Below are 19244 nucleotides of genomic sequence, written 5' to 3'. Positions count from 1 at the left end.
TAGCGTTTGTTTTTGAAGGAAGAAATTTAAAATATAAAAGATTACCTTATGGTCTGAATACTAGCACTGCCCTGTTTATAAAAGGATTAAACAAAGTATTGGGTCAGGATCTGACAAATTGTAATCATTATGTAGATGAAATATTGATCACTTCAAATAAATATGAACATCTTAAACATGTATATCAGGTCCTAAGCAGGTTGAAAGAAGGATGGATAGCTGTAAAATTAAAGAAATCACAGTTTTAAGAAAGGAGATCAGTTATTTACTGTATGTAATTTTAGCATAGGGGATAAAAATCAATCAGAAGAAAATTGAGCCAATAGTAAATTTCAAGTGGCCTACAAAATATTAAAGAACTACAGATGTTTAATTGACTGTGCCTACATTATGGAAAGGTTCAAAGAAATTATGGTCATTTTATAGACAATTAAATAATTTACTGAGCAACAGAGTAGACTTGAAATGGACAGAGAAGGAAGAGAAGATATTTGAACAAATTAAAACAGAATTCTCAAATACAGTGATTTTGAAACACCCAAATTTCAATAAACTATTTTATTTACACACAGATGCAAGTGACCTCAACATAAGTGGGATATTATACTAATTAGATGAAAACAATGAAGAACAAGTAACATAATTTTATAGCAAGACATTAACACAAGCACAAAAATTGTATACAATTACAGAAAAAGAATTATTACCCGTAGTTTTAACTTTCAAAAAATTTAGGTCATATTTAATAGGACATTCAAAATTAATAGTAAGAACAGATCACAAAGCATTGATATTCATAAAGAGTTGTAACTCACAAATGGTAAATTATTGAGGTGGGTGTTAGCATTGCAGGAATTCAATTGGGAAATAGAATTTGTGAAAGCGAAAGAAAATATCCTAGCAGATATATTATCAAGAACTACACAAAAGGATAGTCAAAATTCAGTAGAAAAATATAGTATGTGATAGTTTTTTTTATAATAAAACTAATTTAAGTTTCAAGGATAGTCAAATCAAAGAAAAATTAAGCAATTTAGATAAAGAAAATAATAGGAACAAGACAGTGATTTATAACTTCGAACCCTTACAGAATCACAAATTTTGAAGAAAAGTTGTGACTAGTCAGTAATCTCAACAGCAGTCTAAGCGGTCTTAATTGCTACAGTCTGTAACAAAAGAAAACTGCTCTACGGTGCAGATATTTAAATACCTGCGGTGAAGGGGACTCCCCAGATGAACTCTGTGATAATTTGGCCACTGGCACCCTCTGATCGTCGAACTCGGTGCGAGGTGTGGCTGCGGGGGGATAGTCAGACTCATACAGAGGGGGAGGAACACTCAGGATCAAGTCACCGCTGAGCCCAATGTCAAAGTCCACTGGGAGGATAGAAGGATGTTGCTGCAACTGTTGGTTTAGTTCCCCCAGAGAATCCTAAAAATACAATTTCACAAATAATAATTAATGCTAAAAATATTTATTTGAGATCATGTTTTTCAAATATTGCTCATCTCTTCACATTCTATTACTTAGTTTTTTATAGTAAAAAAAGTACTGAATGCAAGTAAGAATTTTGAATAATTGTATTTTTAATAAATTCTTTCAAAAGTTACAATAATACTTTGAAAAATAACATTACAATACATAAGCATAAAGAAATCTCAAATGTAAATAACATTAAAATTACGTTTACGATAAGAGTGGCACTAGGAATATCAAAGAGCCTTCAAACACAAACTAGACATTGGTCTGACTGGAATCATATTACAAAGGAAAATTACTATTAGACAAGTACCTTTGAAGTAATAAAAGTCCCATTACAAATCAATAAAACATTCAATTTGATTTATTCAAAATTGCTACATGTTATGAGTTATGCAAATGTACATCTTTGATTGAGAAAGTCTTCAACTCAAGTTTTACAGTAGTGTATGGACTTCAAACATTTTAACTCCAAAAATTCAGTTTCAATTCAACAAAAAAGTATTTAATTTAATTTACCATAAATCGTTAATTACTAATAAATGAAAAAAGTAATTACTCTTTATTATTACCTAGTTTATTATCAACTGGATATATGTTAAGGACTTAAAGATTAAGTACCTGTTATTGTGATAATACTCTGTAACTGAGGATTATCCAAAAAAACACCCTCAGTTTAGAACTTAAATTCTGCATAGTCGCTTTGTGTTGTCAACTAGTTTTGTTCAAATGATGAAACATTTAAGCAATTCCTAGTTGCATCATTACTATTTCTTTTGTTATAATACAAAAAAATCATTGTATCGATTTGATTCAGGCAACATAGGAAACCATAAGTTTCTTAACTATCTACTGACGTTATTTTTGAAATATCACAAAGTATGAATGACTCGATTATTTTTTTAATTAGTTACATTTATTTTTATCTTGTTCATTTCAGTACATTGCAGCTGCCGTGTCTGCTAAATACTGATGTTTGGTACTTTTATGTTCTATGTTAATTAATTAGCGTTTTAAGAATTTTATTTTGTTTTATACAAAATGATGTAATGTCTTGTAAGAGGGTGAATGAAACTTATATTTGTAACCAATACAGATAAATATTGTACTACGCTACTAAAAGATTACTTGAAAATCTAATGCCTGTTTTTGGATTTTGTGCACACTTTTGAAGTTCAACGAAAATCTCAGACCCCGGACAGCAAAAGGGCAGAGAGGGCATTTTCCCAGGCCGCCAAAGTTTATAGGACATCGAAATGTATGGGATGCTGAACACCCAATGTTAGAAATATGCATCACATGAAAATTATTTAAAATATATCAAATAAATATAGTTTATGTGAGCTAAAAAAGTAATATGAAATGTCATATAAATTCATAGTATTTATCATTCATACTTTAAGCAACTCTAATGTTGGCAATACTGTAGGCAGTAAGTGATTCATGGTTGCATTGTTGACAATAGTAGTAAATTTACAACTGGCATGTGAGCTGCACAATCATGTAAACTTCCTAAACCCAAAGGTTGTTTTTTTTTCAATATTATTTCAAGACGACAATGAACGTTTGATCTACCTCTAATAGCTTATATCTACAATGTCTAGAATTGATAAGCAAACTCAACTTTTGTTCTTTCCCAACACCTTGTTCAGTATGTGACAAAAGAGCTAGGATAAGTGTTGTACCTATTTGTTAAAAAGTGTGGTGAGTTCATCAAGGTTATGTCAGACTGCATGCAAGCAGAACAGAGGATGTGAAACATTCTAACTACTATGCCTTCATCGTGGATTCTAATCCAGATAGTTCACACACAGATCAATTGGCATTGGTTCTACATTACGTTTGCTTCAAAGATGCTAACCCAAAGTCTTCAAACTCCTTCATGGAATAGGCTATACCTCAAGTAGTTTAGAAGAGACAGTTTTAAGTTCAATATCAGAATTGGGCCTAGATTTGGTGTTATGCCAACGACAAAGCTGTGTTCATGCAGCTAATATGTCTTTGCTTAATGTCAGAACCTTACCTCAAACTGATTCTTCTGCTGCAGGGTTCTGCATTGAAGCTTTTTTTATTTATTTATAACTTGTTAACCTTCTTTCCAATTCAATTCATAGATAAGGGATTTTGAAATTATGCTTAACTAATAGTAAATGTTCAGTGAATCCCTATCTCAAACTAGATGGTCAGCAAGAGCTGATACTGCAAAGACTCTGGTCAAAGGCTACAGATCACTGAAGGAAATACCTGTAGACCCTACACAAAAGTCTGCAGTACAAGTAAAGGCTTCAGAACTAGAAAAAGAAGTTCAAACACCTTCACATAGCCTTCTCCTCTATTTTTGGAATGGTATTTTGGAAAGATTTTATTAAGTCAACAACAATCTACAAAGTAAAAGTCTTAATCCTGTAGTAGCTTCAATCCTTGCAGAGCTACAAATGAGTGTAACAAGTATGAATAAGCAGGCATGAAGCTTTTACAAGATGAATTACCCAGCTAAAAAAGAATAAGAACCAGAAAAACTTATGCAGATGACAACCTAGTTGATGAAGCTATTCTTGATGAAAGGGCCCTTTTAAAATTCCAAGTTTAAATTACATATTATTGAATGTGATAAATAACCTGTCAAGGTGAAAAACAGCTCATGGATCTCGGAAAGAGGTCAGGTTATATCAAATAACTACAGTCTCTAAACCTGTAAACTCTTATGAATAATACAATAATGGAAAAGGAAATGAATTTGAAAATTAATGTCAGAATTTCAAAATGTATGTGGAACAAGAAGAAATTAGTGGAATTTACATTTTTCTTGACTTTACCTGTCATCAGCTGCTTAACAAAAAGAAGATTTTTGTCTTGACTCGACTAAAGAATGTGGAAAGATTCTTTCGGACAGCAAATTAAATTTTACAAATATTATTGTGCTGTGAAAAAGACTTAATCTTAGTCATAGATTTTTCTGATATTGTACATAAGTTTGCAAATTTAAAAATCCAAATATCCTTTCATTTGATTTCTTCTCATAATCTATCTTAAAAATTTAACTTATAAAATATTATTATAGTTTGTAATATAAATAATTTATGATTAAATGGCTACATTATTTTGTACAAACAACCTGCTTTTATTATTATTTCCTGTTATACAATATGATTAGTGTAGTAGTTTGTAAAAAATACCTATTATATGTATTTATAAAATACATATGTGAGAAAATCGGCAAAAATATATAATTTGTCCAATCTTCTGTCACCTTAGTCCAAGGCCTGCATAGGCTTGGTTTATTTTTATTTGTGGCTATAAACTTACATATTTGTAAAAACTAGATAATACTTAGCAACTTTTAACTAACTCGATTTAAAAAAAATGACAAAACATATTTTCCCCAATGGTCCCGTCCATTCTGTGTAAAAATACTCTTCATGAAACTTATACATGTATGCCTTAACATTTAATTTCTTTTACACTTAATATGTATGCAAATCATTATACATCATTATTATTTTTCATAATATGCTGAAAAATTTATGAATAACACATCAATATATTATAACCACAATATATTTATTTTCTATTATTTAACAGATTTCTTAAGTAACATCCCAAAACAGGCTGCCATTTAATAGTAAAATTACTGAGCTATTTTGACTATAATATGCAAAACTAGGAAGTTAAAACTTACAGATTCATTGTTAGTGAGTATGACTTATTGATGAAAAACTAAGTAACTGTATTGTGACAATATTCTGCAATATAGGATTCTCCAGGGAATTAAAGTTTAAATCATCAGCTTTAAGCCTGAAGTTTTGCATCATCACTCTGGTTTATTGTCAACTGGATATGTTCCAGCAATTTGAGAGCACTTGATATGTCTGAGTGAGTATGTTCTATTACCTGTATTGTGACAATGCTCCGCAATATAGGATTCTCCAGGGAAGCTATAAGAAAGTTCAAATCATCAGCAGTTTGAGCCTGAAGTTTTGCATCATCACTCTGGTTTATTGTCAACTGGATATGCTCCAGCAATTGGAGAGCACTTGATATGTCTGAAAACCATCAAAATTAATATATTATTAAATAAAATTGAACTGCAAAACCTTATAACCTGAACAATACTTTTCAAATATAAAAAATATTGTGTTTTAAGTTGTGCTATACCATAAAACTTAATCGTTTGTAATTTTTCAAAGAATTCATTTCCAGCATTGACTGATTTTTTGGCTGCCCTTAACCTATTTGTTTTCAATTACTGTATACCATAATCTCTTAGGGATTGATATAAATTATCATTTTTTTATTCACAATGCCTGATTTAAAACATTCTCAAGATATTTCTATAGAATATTTGCAACAAGAGATGTGTTTCAAATAATAATGATTATTTTGTACATGCTCAAGGCGCACAGAGGGGAATGAAATTTTTCATCCAGTACTACTGAAGGATGCCAGGCCTATTTCAGCCGTTTTGCAGTGTTTTAGTAAAATAATTTGTAAAATTACAAATATGTTAGAAGAAAAATAAATTTCTTCCTTAAAAACTATGAAACAAGTCCTATTTTAAAGTGTATTGTACTTTTAAAAATAAAATAAGGAAACATATTTAAGTACAACAGTATACATTTTCCAGTGGAAAAATAGCACTAAGAAGATTTATAAAACTGAACATAACATAAAAAGTAATGTTGCTATGGTGTAAACTGGAAAATAATCATGATACTGGAAGCTTAATAACTAAGATTGATGAATTAGGCCTACATGTTTATATTATCTCATTTATATTTTTACTGCTAAAAGTGCTATTCACTTTATTGAATTTAGTACCATTGTAATCACGAAATTCAATTTTTTTTAATTAATCACGAATAATAGAGAGAACTAGTTTGAATGGTACAAATTACTTTCATGACTGCACACTATAAACAAGCATTTTTCATTAATAGACAGCTATACAAATTTTTTAACCATATATTATAATCTAGCTTACCTGCACTTAAAGGCATGGTTGGGTAGTTCTTGGACGAAGTTAGTAGATCATACATCAAACCTTAAACAAACAGTTAATACAGTTTGTATTTAAACAATTAAGTCAACAAGGAAATTTGCTATCTTAATTCTTAGAAAAATCAAGTAGGCTAAATAATAATTTTTCAATACTTTCATTTTTATTTCAAAATAACTCATATAATAACAAACTTCTTTTAAACTACGATTCATTTTACTTTGCCATCTTTTAACATACTGAAAAATATTTATAATTAAAACTTTTTCTAAAAGTAACATAGCCTATTTTTGGAATTTAGAAGAGAGACAGAGCACTGCACACATGAGATCATAAGAAACCATTTTCCTACATGGTACAGTTCTTATATATGGCAGCTGTTCCTCCCTAGTATTCCAATCAATCAATCAATCAAGCTTTATTCGTCGGTCACATTATTTTAACAATGTATGACAAAGGTAAAAAGATTTTACATTAATAATTATTTTTAGACATAGTCATTTAAATGCTGTAGATGGAGCTTATTGATGAAGGTATCTTGGATATCGAAAGGCCTCACAATAATATGTATTAAATATTGGTTTTGTATTTTAATCTAATTTAATAGTCATTTAAGCCTAAAAATTCTTCTTCACTATTTAATACAGTTCTTTAATAATATTTTTTTAATACATTGCTTGAATAATTTTAAAGGTGGAACCTGAATATTACAAAACTTTATTAACCAGATACTGAAAGCTCTTCTGGGTCAAGCAAGCTTTATCCCCATGGAAGACTGAGAAATAAATTTTGTTTCCTGTAAATACTTGCATCTAAGACCTTGTGCAATCAAAACAGCTCTTTTAAATTTCTAAATATTGTCTATAGACAATATACAATATTTTTGACTAAACAATATCATTGAGATATGTTACAGAGTCAAAAATATGTGTACATGTAATATAAAATTATAAAACATTTCAGAGTGATATTAGATTTCAGAATAGATGGATGTCTAGTCAAGTCAAAGATTGTCATTCCATGAGTAGAATTCCCCAAATGTGTAGAATGCCTGGTTTTGTAGACAATGTTGAAGGATTCTCTTCCTGGTTCTTGGGTTGACATCTTTCAGGTAGTCTGACAGCTTGTTAGACAGCTTCATTCCAGCATAGCACAGCTTTTTTTAAATAAGACTGTTCAGTGTATAGGGAGTGTATAGTCTCCTGCTTATCTGGTGAAGTGATTGTGCAGATGCCTTTGTTAAGGAGGTCTCTTGGTTCTTCAGTGCATAATGGTTTCCAGGAAGTAGATGGAAGTCACTGTCAATAATTTCCAGTCTTTAAATACATTTTTGCAGCTCTCTCTGGGTCCTATTCCTGCTATTATCCTTAGTGCTTTCTTCTGCATAATTAGGACACAAACCAGATTTCCAGCCAAAGAACTACCCCAGACAGTTATTCCGTAATGTAGGTGACTTTAAAAAGGTACATGCAATTTTCATGGCTTCAGGACAACTGGTCTGTTTAGTTCTCATCAATGCAAATAGAGCTGAGCTATAGATAAACCGCTTACAAAGACACTGGGTGATTTTAGTCCATACCTGGCCACTGCCACTGTGCAGCTAAGATCATTTTTAAGTGCAATACTCTTGGATGAAACTGAAGGAATGAACAAGTCTATTTCTAGTTGATTTGTATCCTTATTGGCTGTAAGTAGCACCACAGTGTCATCCGCTTAAATCAGTATTTTACAATATTCTCCTAGATGTTCTGGAAAGTTGATAATGAACAATATGAATACGACTGGTCCAAAGAACGACCCTTGTGGAACCCCTCTTCTGATTGCCATAAGTTTAGACTGAACTATACTTATGAATCTGTTGAATATTTACCACCTTTAGTTCCACTGTCTGAATTCGTGTCTTGAGGTAGCTTGTGAACCATCAGAGTGCTGTATGTTGGATCTCAAGTCATTTAGTTAATATGAGGTCATCAGTCAAAAGCCTTGCCCAGGTCGAGGAGTAAAATTGTTACGGTGTTGCCAGTTTCTATGTTGTCAATTATTAGTTCAATAAGGGAGTAGTGGATTTACCAGAGATAATACCATGCTGCTTGTCAATTAATAGTTTGTTACTTCTTAAATAATACAAAAGTCTTTAGTATGAAAAATTCTTACTGTGTTACAAAACTATCAACATAAATCTAACTTATAATTCCATATTTATGCACAGTAATACATTAACATTTCTTAGTCAGTCCATAACCAAAACAGAACATTTATACAAATTATGTAACAATGAATAATTAAGTCATTTAACAGATATTTGGTCTTCCAATCATATGTTACTTGGTTATATAAATACATATGTGACAAAACGGTCAAATACAAAACATTGGAATCGTAAAAAGTAAGGGCTCTGTGGTGTAGTGGTAGCATGCGCATCCCAGAAGTGAGACATCCAGTTTAGAGACCCTGTGGACAACAAGTACTTTTGGTGATTCAATCTTTTGGATGTTGTAGAATGGTCTTTGGAGCCTATGGATGAGATCAAGCATGCACAGTGCTCTGGTACAGGGTGAACTTAACGTTCCTAGTTCAGAGATTACACCTAAGTCCCTCACTTCAGATGTATGCTGATAAGAACTAATATTGTGGTGGAAGGTAATGCATAGGCATTATTCTTTGTTTAGGGACTCCAATTAGTACCACACCATTCCACAATAAAATCCAGTCCAGCTTGATGGTCAGTCACTAGCTGAAGAAATTCTATGACAAAGTTTGTTGTCATCAGCAAAAAGTAAGTACTTAAAACGCAGCTCATTTGTGACATCATTAATGAAGATGTTGAACAGATGAGGAGCCAATATGGAGCCTTGTGGAACCCCAGATGTTGCTTCGAATGACCAAGAAAAGCTTCATTAAATTTTAGTACGTTTATATATTTTTTGTCTCACTCTAATTTTAAAAATTAAATTAAAATATCTATGTTTACTTTCACCATATTGATTGTTTTACCAGTCTCTTATAGAAGTGTAGCCAATTAATTTTATAAGCAACTAGCTGTTTCGCACCCTTTTCGTAAGCTTTGCCCGTGTAAGAGCATTTCTGGTTCAAGTAAATTATATTTCCATCGCCAATGTAGAGTTTGCCTTGATGTCACGATCATGTAAATCTATCGAAAGTGTATTGTACACGTACATGTCCTTTATTATAAAATGGTCTAACACTCAACTTTTAAGTTCAACCAGAAACTTATTTTAAAGACAAATATACATCATAACTTAGCGCCTTCAAATAGTATTTGGCAGTTAAATATACGTAACTGCCTTGCAATTGCAGTTTATAATGTGTAGGCGATTTGAAAACTTTTATCTTTTGCAGAGCCGTCTGGTGGCGAGTTACATCAATGGGCGTAGCATATAAACCTTCTCAGCGGAAAAATACATATACATACAAATTTTCATAATGATCGGCCTCATAGTTTACGATTCCATAAAGGACAAACACACTAACATTCATTTATATATATATACTAGCGGGCCCGGCGCGCTTTGCTGCGCATTTCAATAATTTTTTGCAAAAGTTGCCCGCGGCTTCGCACGCAATTTCCCGTTGAAAACAGTACACTATATTCACTTATTCTTTTTCTATCACATTCTAAACATTGCTGAGATAATTGATAGTCGTTCCATCGTGAGCCTCTTGGGCGTATTATGAAGGTATGTACCATATTCCTGCCTCTATCTAGCTGTTACCCACGGCTTCGCACGCAAATCTTAAGAACCGAAGTCCTTATATTACTTAGTAAATTTTTTTTTTTACTATAATAAATTTTAGATTAAATTAGTTATATCTCCGATGCCACGATTGAGCTTGCTTTGTTGTCTCGATCGAGAGAATATGTACACACGGAGTTTTGAGAACCATACTTCTGTCAAAAAAAACAACTAAGGTTGATTTTATAACATTCTTTATATTTGTAGCCAACGTAAGATAGTAATTATGATATCTGCATTACTCTTCTGATCAAGCATGAGCATGGTTTATATTAAATAAATATTGCAGTTAAAGGTGAATTTTTACGTCAAATTTGAATTGTATTATCTGGATAGTAAAGTCTATGTTTAACAGTGATTGCAAAAACAGTTTAAACAAAATTTGTCGTTTCTCTTAAGCTTACTCTATGCTTTAAAACTATAAGTGTAATATATGTTTACAAAGAACAGCTGATTAAAAATTTGAAAAGACGTTAACATATGTTTGCTGCAATGCATTTCTTATGGGTATTTCTGTAACCAGTGGGGCGGAATCCTGAATCGGGAAAGGGATGGGCATAGCTTATAAACCTTCTCCGTGGAAAAATACATATACGTACAAATTTTCATCATGATCGGTCCAATAGTTCACGATTCCATAAAGGACAAACATACAAACATTCATTTTTATATATATAGATATGTATATAGATTATGGTGACCCTCAGGCTCCATGACGGTTTGCCCCTTTATCATGATCAAATTTTCTTTTGATAATATAAAAAAAAAATATATTTAAATATTTTACTCCCAGAGTCCCGCTGTGATAATGTAATCACAGAAAAGGTTAACAGCCGGAGTAACCAATCAAAATTTCAACATAATTAATGTATTCTGCTCATCTTCCTGACAAAAATATATATGGTTTTAAGAGCTGCAAATCATAAATAACTTCCTTTTTAATGATTTAAATGTAAATGTCATATATTTGTGTACTGTCCTTCTTGTTATCTATGATTTTCAGCGTTATCTGCTCCCGATAGCTTATCCTAGCGGCAAATGGTTATAACAGCTTAGTAGAGCATCAATCAATGTCTCATACAGTAGCTTTCACTGCCTCTTAGATTACAATGGCGTACATTACTCATGCATTACTTTAATGCCATCAATTAGTTTTGAAAGTTATCTAAGTATCATTATTTTTATTTTGCATATCCAAATATGGGGTAACAGCTGACGTCAGCAGCAACCAATACGAGGCTGACTTACAATCTGACAAAATCACGTGATGCCCTTAGACAATGGTCTATTGGTATGTGCAAGTAAAGTAGTTCCAATTTTAATGTTCCACAACTTTGTTATTTTTTTCATCTGCTTATCTTAAATCCTTATATTTTTTTTATTCAGGAGGACTATAGCAATAGGTTAATAATGTGGCACTCGTATTTTGCCACTCTGGCCGTAAGTTCACAATTATACAGAAGAGGTCATTAAAATTCAAAATAGACTTCAAAACACGCTTTAGACAAAGATTTGTAGAAATAGGACAACTTTCACAAAAAGGAGTCATGGTAATCCTCTAAGGAGGGCACTGCCAGTTAAAATTGTCCAATAACCAATGGTAAAATACTTCTTTGTTAATTTCAATGAGATATCTAATTTTTAGTACCCAGTTCAAAGGTTATTGCCGTTATTCACCCAGGTCTTGACAAGCATAACAGGTGGTAATATACTTAAATATGCATTTATATTTGTCTGATCGATCTCATATTTACACACAGTCTAAGTAATTTTGTATTATACCTTCAATCAAAGTTTCATTAAGATATCTAATTTTTAACACTCCCTCAACAGGTTATGACCCTAGAGTAAAAAATTACAAACCCCACTGGGATTGGGAGAATATAACTTCCCAACCCTGACCCTGAATTGATTGGCAATATTAATTTTACAATAATTGTTCAGGTATTTTCTACTATGAGTAGTTTCTTGTGGTTTCAATATTTTGCAAAATTACATTTTCATATTAGGCTACTTGTATGCTGTTTTTGAATGGGTGTAACATGTAAATCTAGAATGTAGAAAATACCATCTAGTAAAAATGATTTGGTAAATATTTTAAAAGAAGATGTACAGTTGTGAATTACCTTATCGTTTTGGTAACTTTTTCGATATATTCATTATTGATTAAACATATTTATAGTAAAATTATTAGTAACTTAAACATTCAAAATCAGACTTAACATCACTATGCAGACATCAAAACACTGACTGACTGGTGCCTTGACTTAATTGCGCATTCCATTTCCACCATTCCGGGCATTCCGGCGTTCCTTATTTCCTTCATTCCGGAAAAAAGTGATTTTATTCTTTGAAAGTAGATAGTATGTAATATTGGTTTACTTCCTTCATTCGATAACACAACTAAATTTATAATGAATTTAATACTTCTAAAGTAAGTTGGATCAAAGATATAGAAACACTGCCAATAAAATGAAAAATTGTCATGCCATAACTTAACAAAGAGTTTATTGAGGCAAATGAATAAAAGTAAGCACATGCTCCTACTCTTGTTTTTTTTTTTAGTAAATGCCTCATTTATTAAAAGAGCATACGCTCAGGCTCTTGCAGTTAAAACATTTTTGAAGTAAATACTCTTAGTAAGACCTAATGCTCCTTTTAATATGAGTAAAAATAAACCACAAACAATGCACTACAAATCTCTGTATAGATTTTGTTAAGAAAACGTATCATGGAAAAATTTATATTTCCTATGAATAGCTGGAGAGAGGATGCTCTTTAACCCCAAAAGCAAGCATATTTGTGATGTATGGCCGACTCTTGTAACTAGTCATACATTGCTCAGGAGTATTCATCAAACAACTGTTGGTAAAATAGTGTAACACATAATTAATTCAATTGTTCAAAATCTAATGTGTGGATAAAAGTTCAAGACTCTCTAGCAGAAATAATCGAGACAACAAATATCTGGCCAACTCATTTTAGATTTCCGACGCATTGGGTCTGTTGATTGTACTGTACTCATGTTAAAACTTTAAAGCTGAAAAATATAGATATGAGTACATTAATTAAAGAAGCACTTTAAATGTACCGTGCACATGCGATGCAAAACAGTATTTTCAAACATTAACGCAAGTTATCCAGGATTAGAACATGATTTAAGGATCTGAAACAACTTAGTTGTGAAGGAGAGCTTAAAAACAACTAACCGTTGTTTTACAGAGTGATTGCAGGCTATGCCGAGTCGAAAAGATAGTACTAAAAAAATATTTCCATTCTTTTCATGTCCACGTAGAAGTACATGCGCAACGTAACCAAGGGTTATTATGTGTTGTACCATTCTTTATAATGTTCTAAAGTATTTAATAGCTTTGATTTTTATGTCATGCCAGAAGTTGATGATGACTGGGAAATATGTTAAGTGATAGTGGTCAACGGACGACAGAAGAAATAACAGTAATAATAACTCTTGAAATATCACTAATTTACTGTATTAGTTACTGAGTTCTATATCATAAGCAGATGTTCAGTTATGAAAGTTTGAACTAAGTATGTCTGATATTTTTAAATTGTATTTTTATTGACTGCAATGAAATAAACAAAACCTCTCAATAAAGTAATATAAGCAACATTTTTATCCCTGAATAATTTAAATTGCCAATTGAATTGCAGTTTTTAACAAGCCTTCAACCACCAAGCATAAAATTTTGTCTGGTATACAACCGCTTCTTTTTGAGTCCTAGTAATGTAATTGTTCAATCAAAACTAATAGATGGAGTTCGGTAATAAATTACCCCTGAGTTTCATCAGTCTCAAATATGTGAGTCGTGTTAGAATTCTTTAGTTTTTTATAACAATTTGGCTCCAAATATTTTTGCTGTGCAACTCTGCTGATGAAGTACTAGATGAAGGAAAGGGGATCGGCCTCCCCTTAAAAAATACTCTTGCTTTTAACAGACCAGGCTTCAATTTTCACTTTAAATTGACAGATGACAGCCCACATTGAAGTTTATCAGGAACCTCAGCAATTGTTGGATTACTGTGTATCTCAATTAAATAAAGCAGAATCTTTTTCAATGTTGATTTCTATGTGTATCACCAGTTTTAGTTTTGTCTGTGTTTTAATTTAATCTAATCTTCACATTATTAAAATTTGTACTTACTGTTAGAGATTGGTTTTCTAAAAATTTGTTTGGTACAAATCACATAGTATTCAGCGAAGCATTTTATTATTATTTACCAAAGGGGTGTACGAATTTGTGCAAGAAACGAAAATAGTTTCATTCTGTTAACCAGAAAAAGCGGGTGTTTTTACTCACTTTTGAATACTGTACATCATTATGAAATCAAACCTTCAAGAACATTTACTCACAACACAGTGTTATAGGCGTATTAGTGTACAAGATAAGATTAAAAATAAGAAATTATTTAAAATTATCTGGTTTCAATCGAGAGAAGGTCTTTAGATGAGTACAAATTTGAGTTCTGAGTCAATTCTTATTCATACTCAATAGAGTATTTACTCCTTACACAACATCACATTCTGGAGAAGGTGCTCTTTATTTAATATTCATGAGTACGGGCAAATGCTCTTTTGTAATTGATACTTGTATAACTCTAACAAACGAAGATAATAGTGTCAGGTAACATATAACAGTCTTAATCACGAATATGACTACGAATGTCTGCTGTAGCCAGTGCAGCACCTTCGGTGTTGCTGTGGCTTGCACTGTCAATCTTACATAATATATTATTTTTAGTTATACTATAAGCTTTAGCTAAATATCATGACGAACTAAAACAATTCTGAAGCCACTGATGTAATTGAATGTAGTCTATGTCATAATATTGACACATGATATTTAATTTTGAGAAACATAATTTAAAATTGGGAATCAAATGTTCTTACAACTACGAGAATTTATAGTAATTCTATCTGGTAATTGTAATTTCAATCGTAACAAATTAAAGATCCGTTCCTACATTATTTAGGCAAACAATCTTCTCGTATTTAAACATTGAAAAACCGTTTTCTGCCAAATACAACACGTGTTACATTGTCAAAAACCCACACGAATTTTTTAAATCGGCATGGAAGTCGGTAAATGCAATGTTTGCCAAAATGTGTAAGATTTTTTTATAATTGAATATAGGAATAACAGAGTACGTATGTCGTAATTTTTATTGATTCTGCTAGACCAGAGTGTACTATTATATTTTGCATCTATTCCTCTAAACTGTAGAATTAAATTCATGCAAAAATTACTAATTTTTATCTTTCCACTTTACAGAAAAACATTGAATGTTCCTATCTGTCTCACAGTCGCAGCTAATCTGTTGTCAGTGGGATAGGTACGCATTGCAGTAAAAAACGGGATGTCTGTTTACGTTATGTGTACATAGTATAAAATGTACTCATAATAAATATGCAAATAATAAATAGACAAACGTTGAAGCTTTAATTATTCTGTTGATGGTTTTAAAATGACAATATAAATAGTCTGACTTATTAATGGTTTTAAGATACTTCAACGGTATCAATCAAAATTTATAAGAAAAATTGCAAAAGCGCCATGGTATGTTTTCAATAAAACGTTATATCAAGATTTGAACACCCCCAACAGCCGAAGAAGAAATTACCAAATTCAGTTACAATTATCTTTCAAGATTATTATTCCAAACTACCTTGCTGTAAATCTACTTGATAATTCTAAAAATCTGTACAGACTTCACCGATCTGCTATCCTGAACTACCTTTTAGGTTTTTGATTAATTAATTATGTTAGTGTTAACAATTTTAACATCTAACTCAATTTTAATTGTTAATATTGTTTCTGTATATTATTATTTACTTATTGTCCTTCTCAGATTGAACAGATTGTGAATAAATAAAAGTTGGTTAAAAAAAACCAATGGTTTTGTAAGTCGCCTTTGCAAGTTTGCAAGTCAGCTGTTTAAATATTAATTCTAACATTGATAATGAAAACTTAACCGGACTTGGAAATTGTCTTTCTGACTAACCTTAACGAGGAGGTTATGATTAACTGTTGGTATAATTACCTATTCCACACCAGTCGCGTAGTGTTACCTCGTTGAATAGACATCTGTGGTTGAATAATCAAAGTGTGTTTTTAAACCGGTATCAGCACGCAATTTTATAACTTACACTGTAATTTTGTAACTAATTTGTAATTATGTTAAAACTAACCTGGTAAAGTTAGGTGTGTAAAAAAAAACCGTAAGTAAAACAAATACATTTTATTATTAGACATACAGTAACATTTATCCAATTTAATACAAAACCCACACCGCTTCCGTAAGGGCTGGACCTGATTGCACAGCAACAGGTCTAGCCATGGCGGGACAGGATACTGCCCTCATTAGGGAAACAGAAATAGCCATTAACTCCATAATAGAACATAATTATTGTACAAATGATGACAATTCAGAATCATTAACATTAAATGCAGAATTAAATCAGAATACAAATATGGAAACAGACACAATCAACCCTAAACATTTAGACCAAACCCCAACACAAAACCGAAAGCGTACTGCATTAGCACTTAACAATGAAAAAAACACATTCCTCTAATAATGACAAAACCCCTCACCAGACACTAAACGAATACACATCCAACGTGTTTACAAACCCGAACATAAAGGACCATTTGAAGTAATAGTTCAACGTAAAGATAAAAAAAAGATAAATCCATTTCAAGTAGGTAAAATTCTAATTACCCATCATAATGACATAGAATTTAGTAAACCGCTCAGGTAAAAATTTATCAGTTATCTGTAAGAATTTATACTTCTGCCAATGAATTGGTTAACTCACCTTATCTTCCTGAATACAATGTTTTTGTACCCTCAAACAAAATAACCTCCATAGGAGTTTTAAACATAGACTCGGATATAACCGAAAAAATGACATTTTGGACAGATTTGGTAACTGAATGTGACATCTTATCGGTGCAAAGAATTAAAAAGAAAGTAGGTAAAGATCTGATCAATAGTCAATTTGTTTAAAGTAACATTTGATACAGATGAACTACCAGAGGTAGTTTATATGAATTATCTAAGGCTTAAAGTAGAAACATATATAATTCCAGTAAAAACAATGCTACCGCTTGCTTTGCATATGGGCACGTAGCAAGTGCACCGTGTGAGAGACAGCGCCTTTGTCGCAGCTGTGGAGATAAGTATCATTTCCGATCAATGTGAAAATCCCATAAAATGTATTTACTGCTTTGCAGATCACTGCAGTAACTCTAAACAATGCCCTGAGTATATCAGACAGAGAAAATAAAAAACCCGCATGAGTCTATTTAAGGAAGACTTCAATACGGCTAGTATTTTTGTATCCCATTACTTATAAATCCATAAAGTACAACAAAAACCCATCATATGCTCAAATAACCAGAACTAACTTGGATGAAAATTTTTTCCCTAGATTACCTGAAAACTCAATACACCCATGTGACCCTTTACAAACTCACAAATCAGGCCTACCTCAATTACAATAAATACTCACCTCTAATGAAAATCCAAGTAACATCTGAAAATAATCAGCCGCATCAAACTTATAACAAATTACTTAGTAATCCCAACACAAAACAATTTGATAAATTTCACAGTAGCATAAGTAGACCCCAAACTACCAATAAAACACAAGAAAAGTCTATAAAAACCACTTCACTACAAAATTTACACAAGCCAGATTACAAACTTGACCCTCAAATTAGAGAACATTTTAAGAATCTCTTACATGAAAAATTAGCTGAAATACGTTACAAAATTAACAGCACAACATTATCTGCCACCTTAAAAAAACAAATGGTAGAAATATTAATACCGTACATGGACCAGGAAATACTTTCTAAAAACAAATCAACTGATAAAAATATGAAAACATCTAGTAGTAAAAACTCTACTCATGGTTTAACAGTTGACAGAAATGTCTCAGGTAAAACCAAATGAATTAAAAATATTACAGTGGAATGCCAGATCTTTAAAACCAAAATTCCTTGAATTGATAAATATTTTAATAAATAATAACATACACATTGGAGTCATTCAGGAAACCTGGATGAACGAAAATGACAATTTAAATGACAACAATTATAAACTAACAAAACTTGTGTAGGAATGATAACTATGGCGGTGTAGCATTTATAATACACAAATCAATATCCATTACAAAAATCTATTCATACAATGACAATGTAATACAAGTTTTAGCAATAAAAATCAACAACTATGATCATCCAATACAAATATTTAATATATATGCTACAGACAAAAAGATAACACCTGATTTATGGAATGAATCACATATTTAATAATGATAATGGTCTCACTGTCTTATGTGGGGATTTTAATGCCCACCATCCATATTGGAGTGATAAAAAAGGCAAACAAAAGGGGTAATGATATCTTCAATGCATATTCAAACTCAGCATTTATTTTATTAAATAATAATTTACATACAACAATTCCCACTATAAATCAACAGTCTTCGACTATTGACTTAACATTTGCATCACCTAAATTAACATGCAATTCTCAAAAACTGGGAAGTTGGAACAGATTCTGTAGGAAGCAACCATTTACCAATTTTTATAACATTTCAAACTTCAGCTATCGTAACCGAAAACCCCCACTACACTTGGGTAACAAATAATAAAAGAAATATGAAAAAAGCCAATTGGGAACTATATACTGAAGTTATTCAAAAACAATTTAAAGAAGTGTTAGAAAATGTACAAGATCCTTGTATTAAAATTTTATATAACATTTTAGAAGATGCAGCTAATTTAGCCATTCCCAAATTTAAAATAAAAAGTGGAAAGTCCTCACCAAAACCTTGGTGGAATGAAGACTGTTCCCGGGCTGTCGCTCACAGAAGATTAACATTTTCTAAATTCAAACACAACATGACACCACTGAATTTTTCAAAATTATCAATATGCCCAGTATACCACCAGAGAAACAATTGATTAGCAAAACAAAC

The 19244-nt window shown here is 31.6% G+C and overlaps 1 protein-coding gene across 1 annotated transcript in view; it reads right to left on the bottom strand.

The window, feature by feature from the left end:
• LOC124355097 (patj homolog) overlaps positions 1 to 12529 on the bottom strand; it is a 261313-nt gene extending 248784 nt beyond the window's left edge. The window contains exons 1-4 of the mRNA XM_046806044.1: positions 12358 to 12529; positions 6462 to 6521; positions 5372 to 5523; positions 1211 to 1432 (exon numbers count right to left, since the gene is read on the bottom strand). Of these exons, the coding sequence (XP_046662000.1) occupies positions 1211 to 1432; positions 5372 to 5523; positions 6462 to 6516 (429 nt within the window). The 5' untranslated portion in view covers positions 6517 to 6521; positions 12358 to 12529. The remainder of the gene's footprint in view (positions 1 to 1210; positions 1433 to 5371; positions 5524 to 6461; positions 6522 to 12357) is intronic.
• Positions 12530 to 19244: the final 6715 nt, after the last annotated feature.

Source organism: Homalodisca vitripennis, chromosome 2, assembly GCF_021130785.1.
Source record: "Homalodisca vitripennis isolate AUS2020 chromosome 2, UT_GWSS_2.1, whole genome shotgun sequence".
In the NCBI taxonomy this organism is placed as follows: Eukaryota; Metazoa; Arthropoda; class Insecta; order Hemiptera; family Cicadellidae; genus Homalodisca; species Homalodisca vitripennis.
This window is presented reverse-complemented; position numbering and strand designations above follow the sequence as displayed.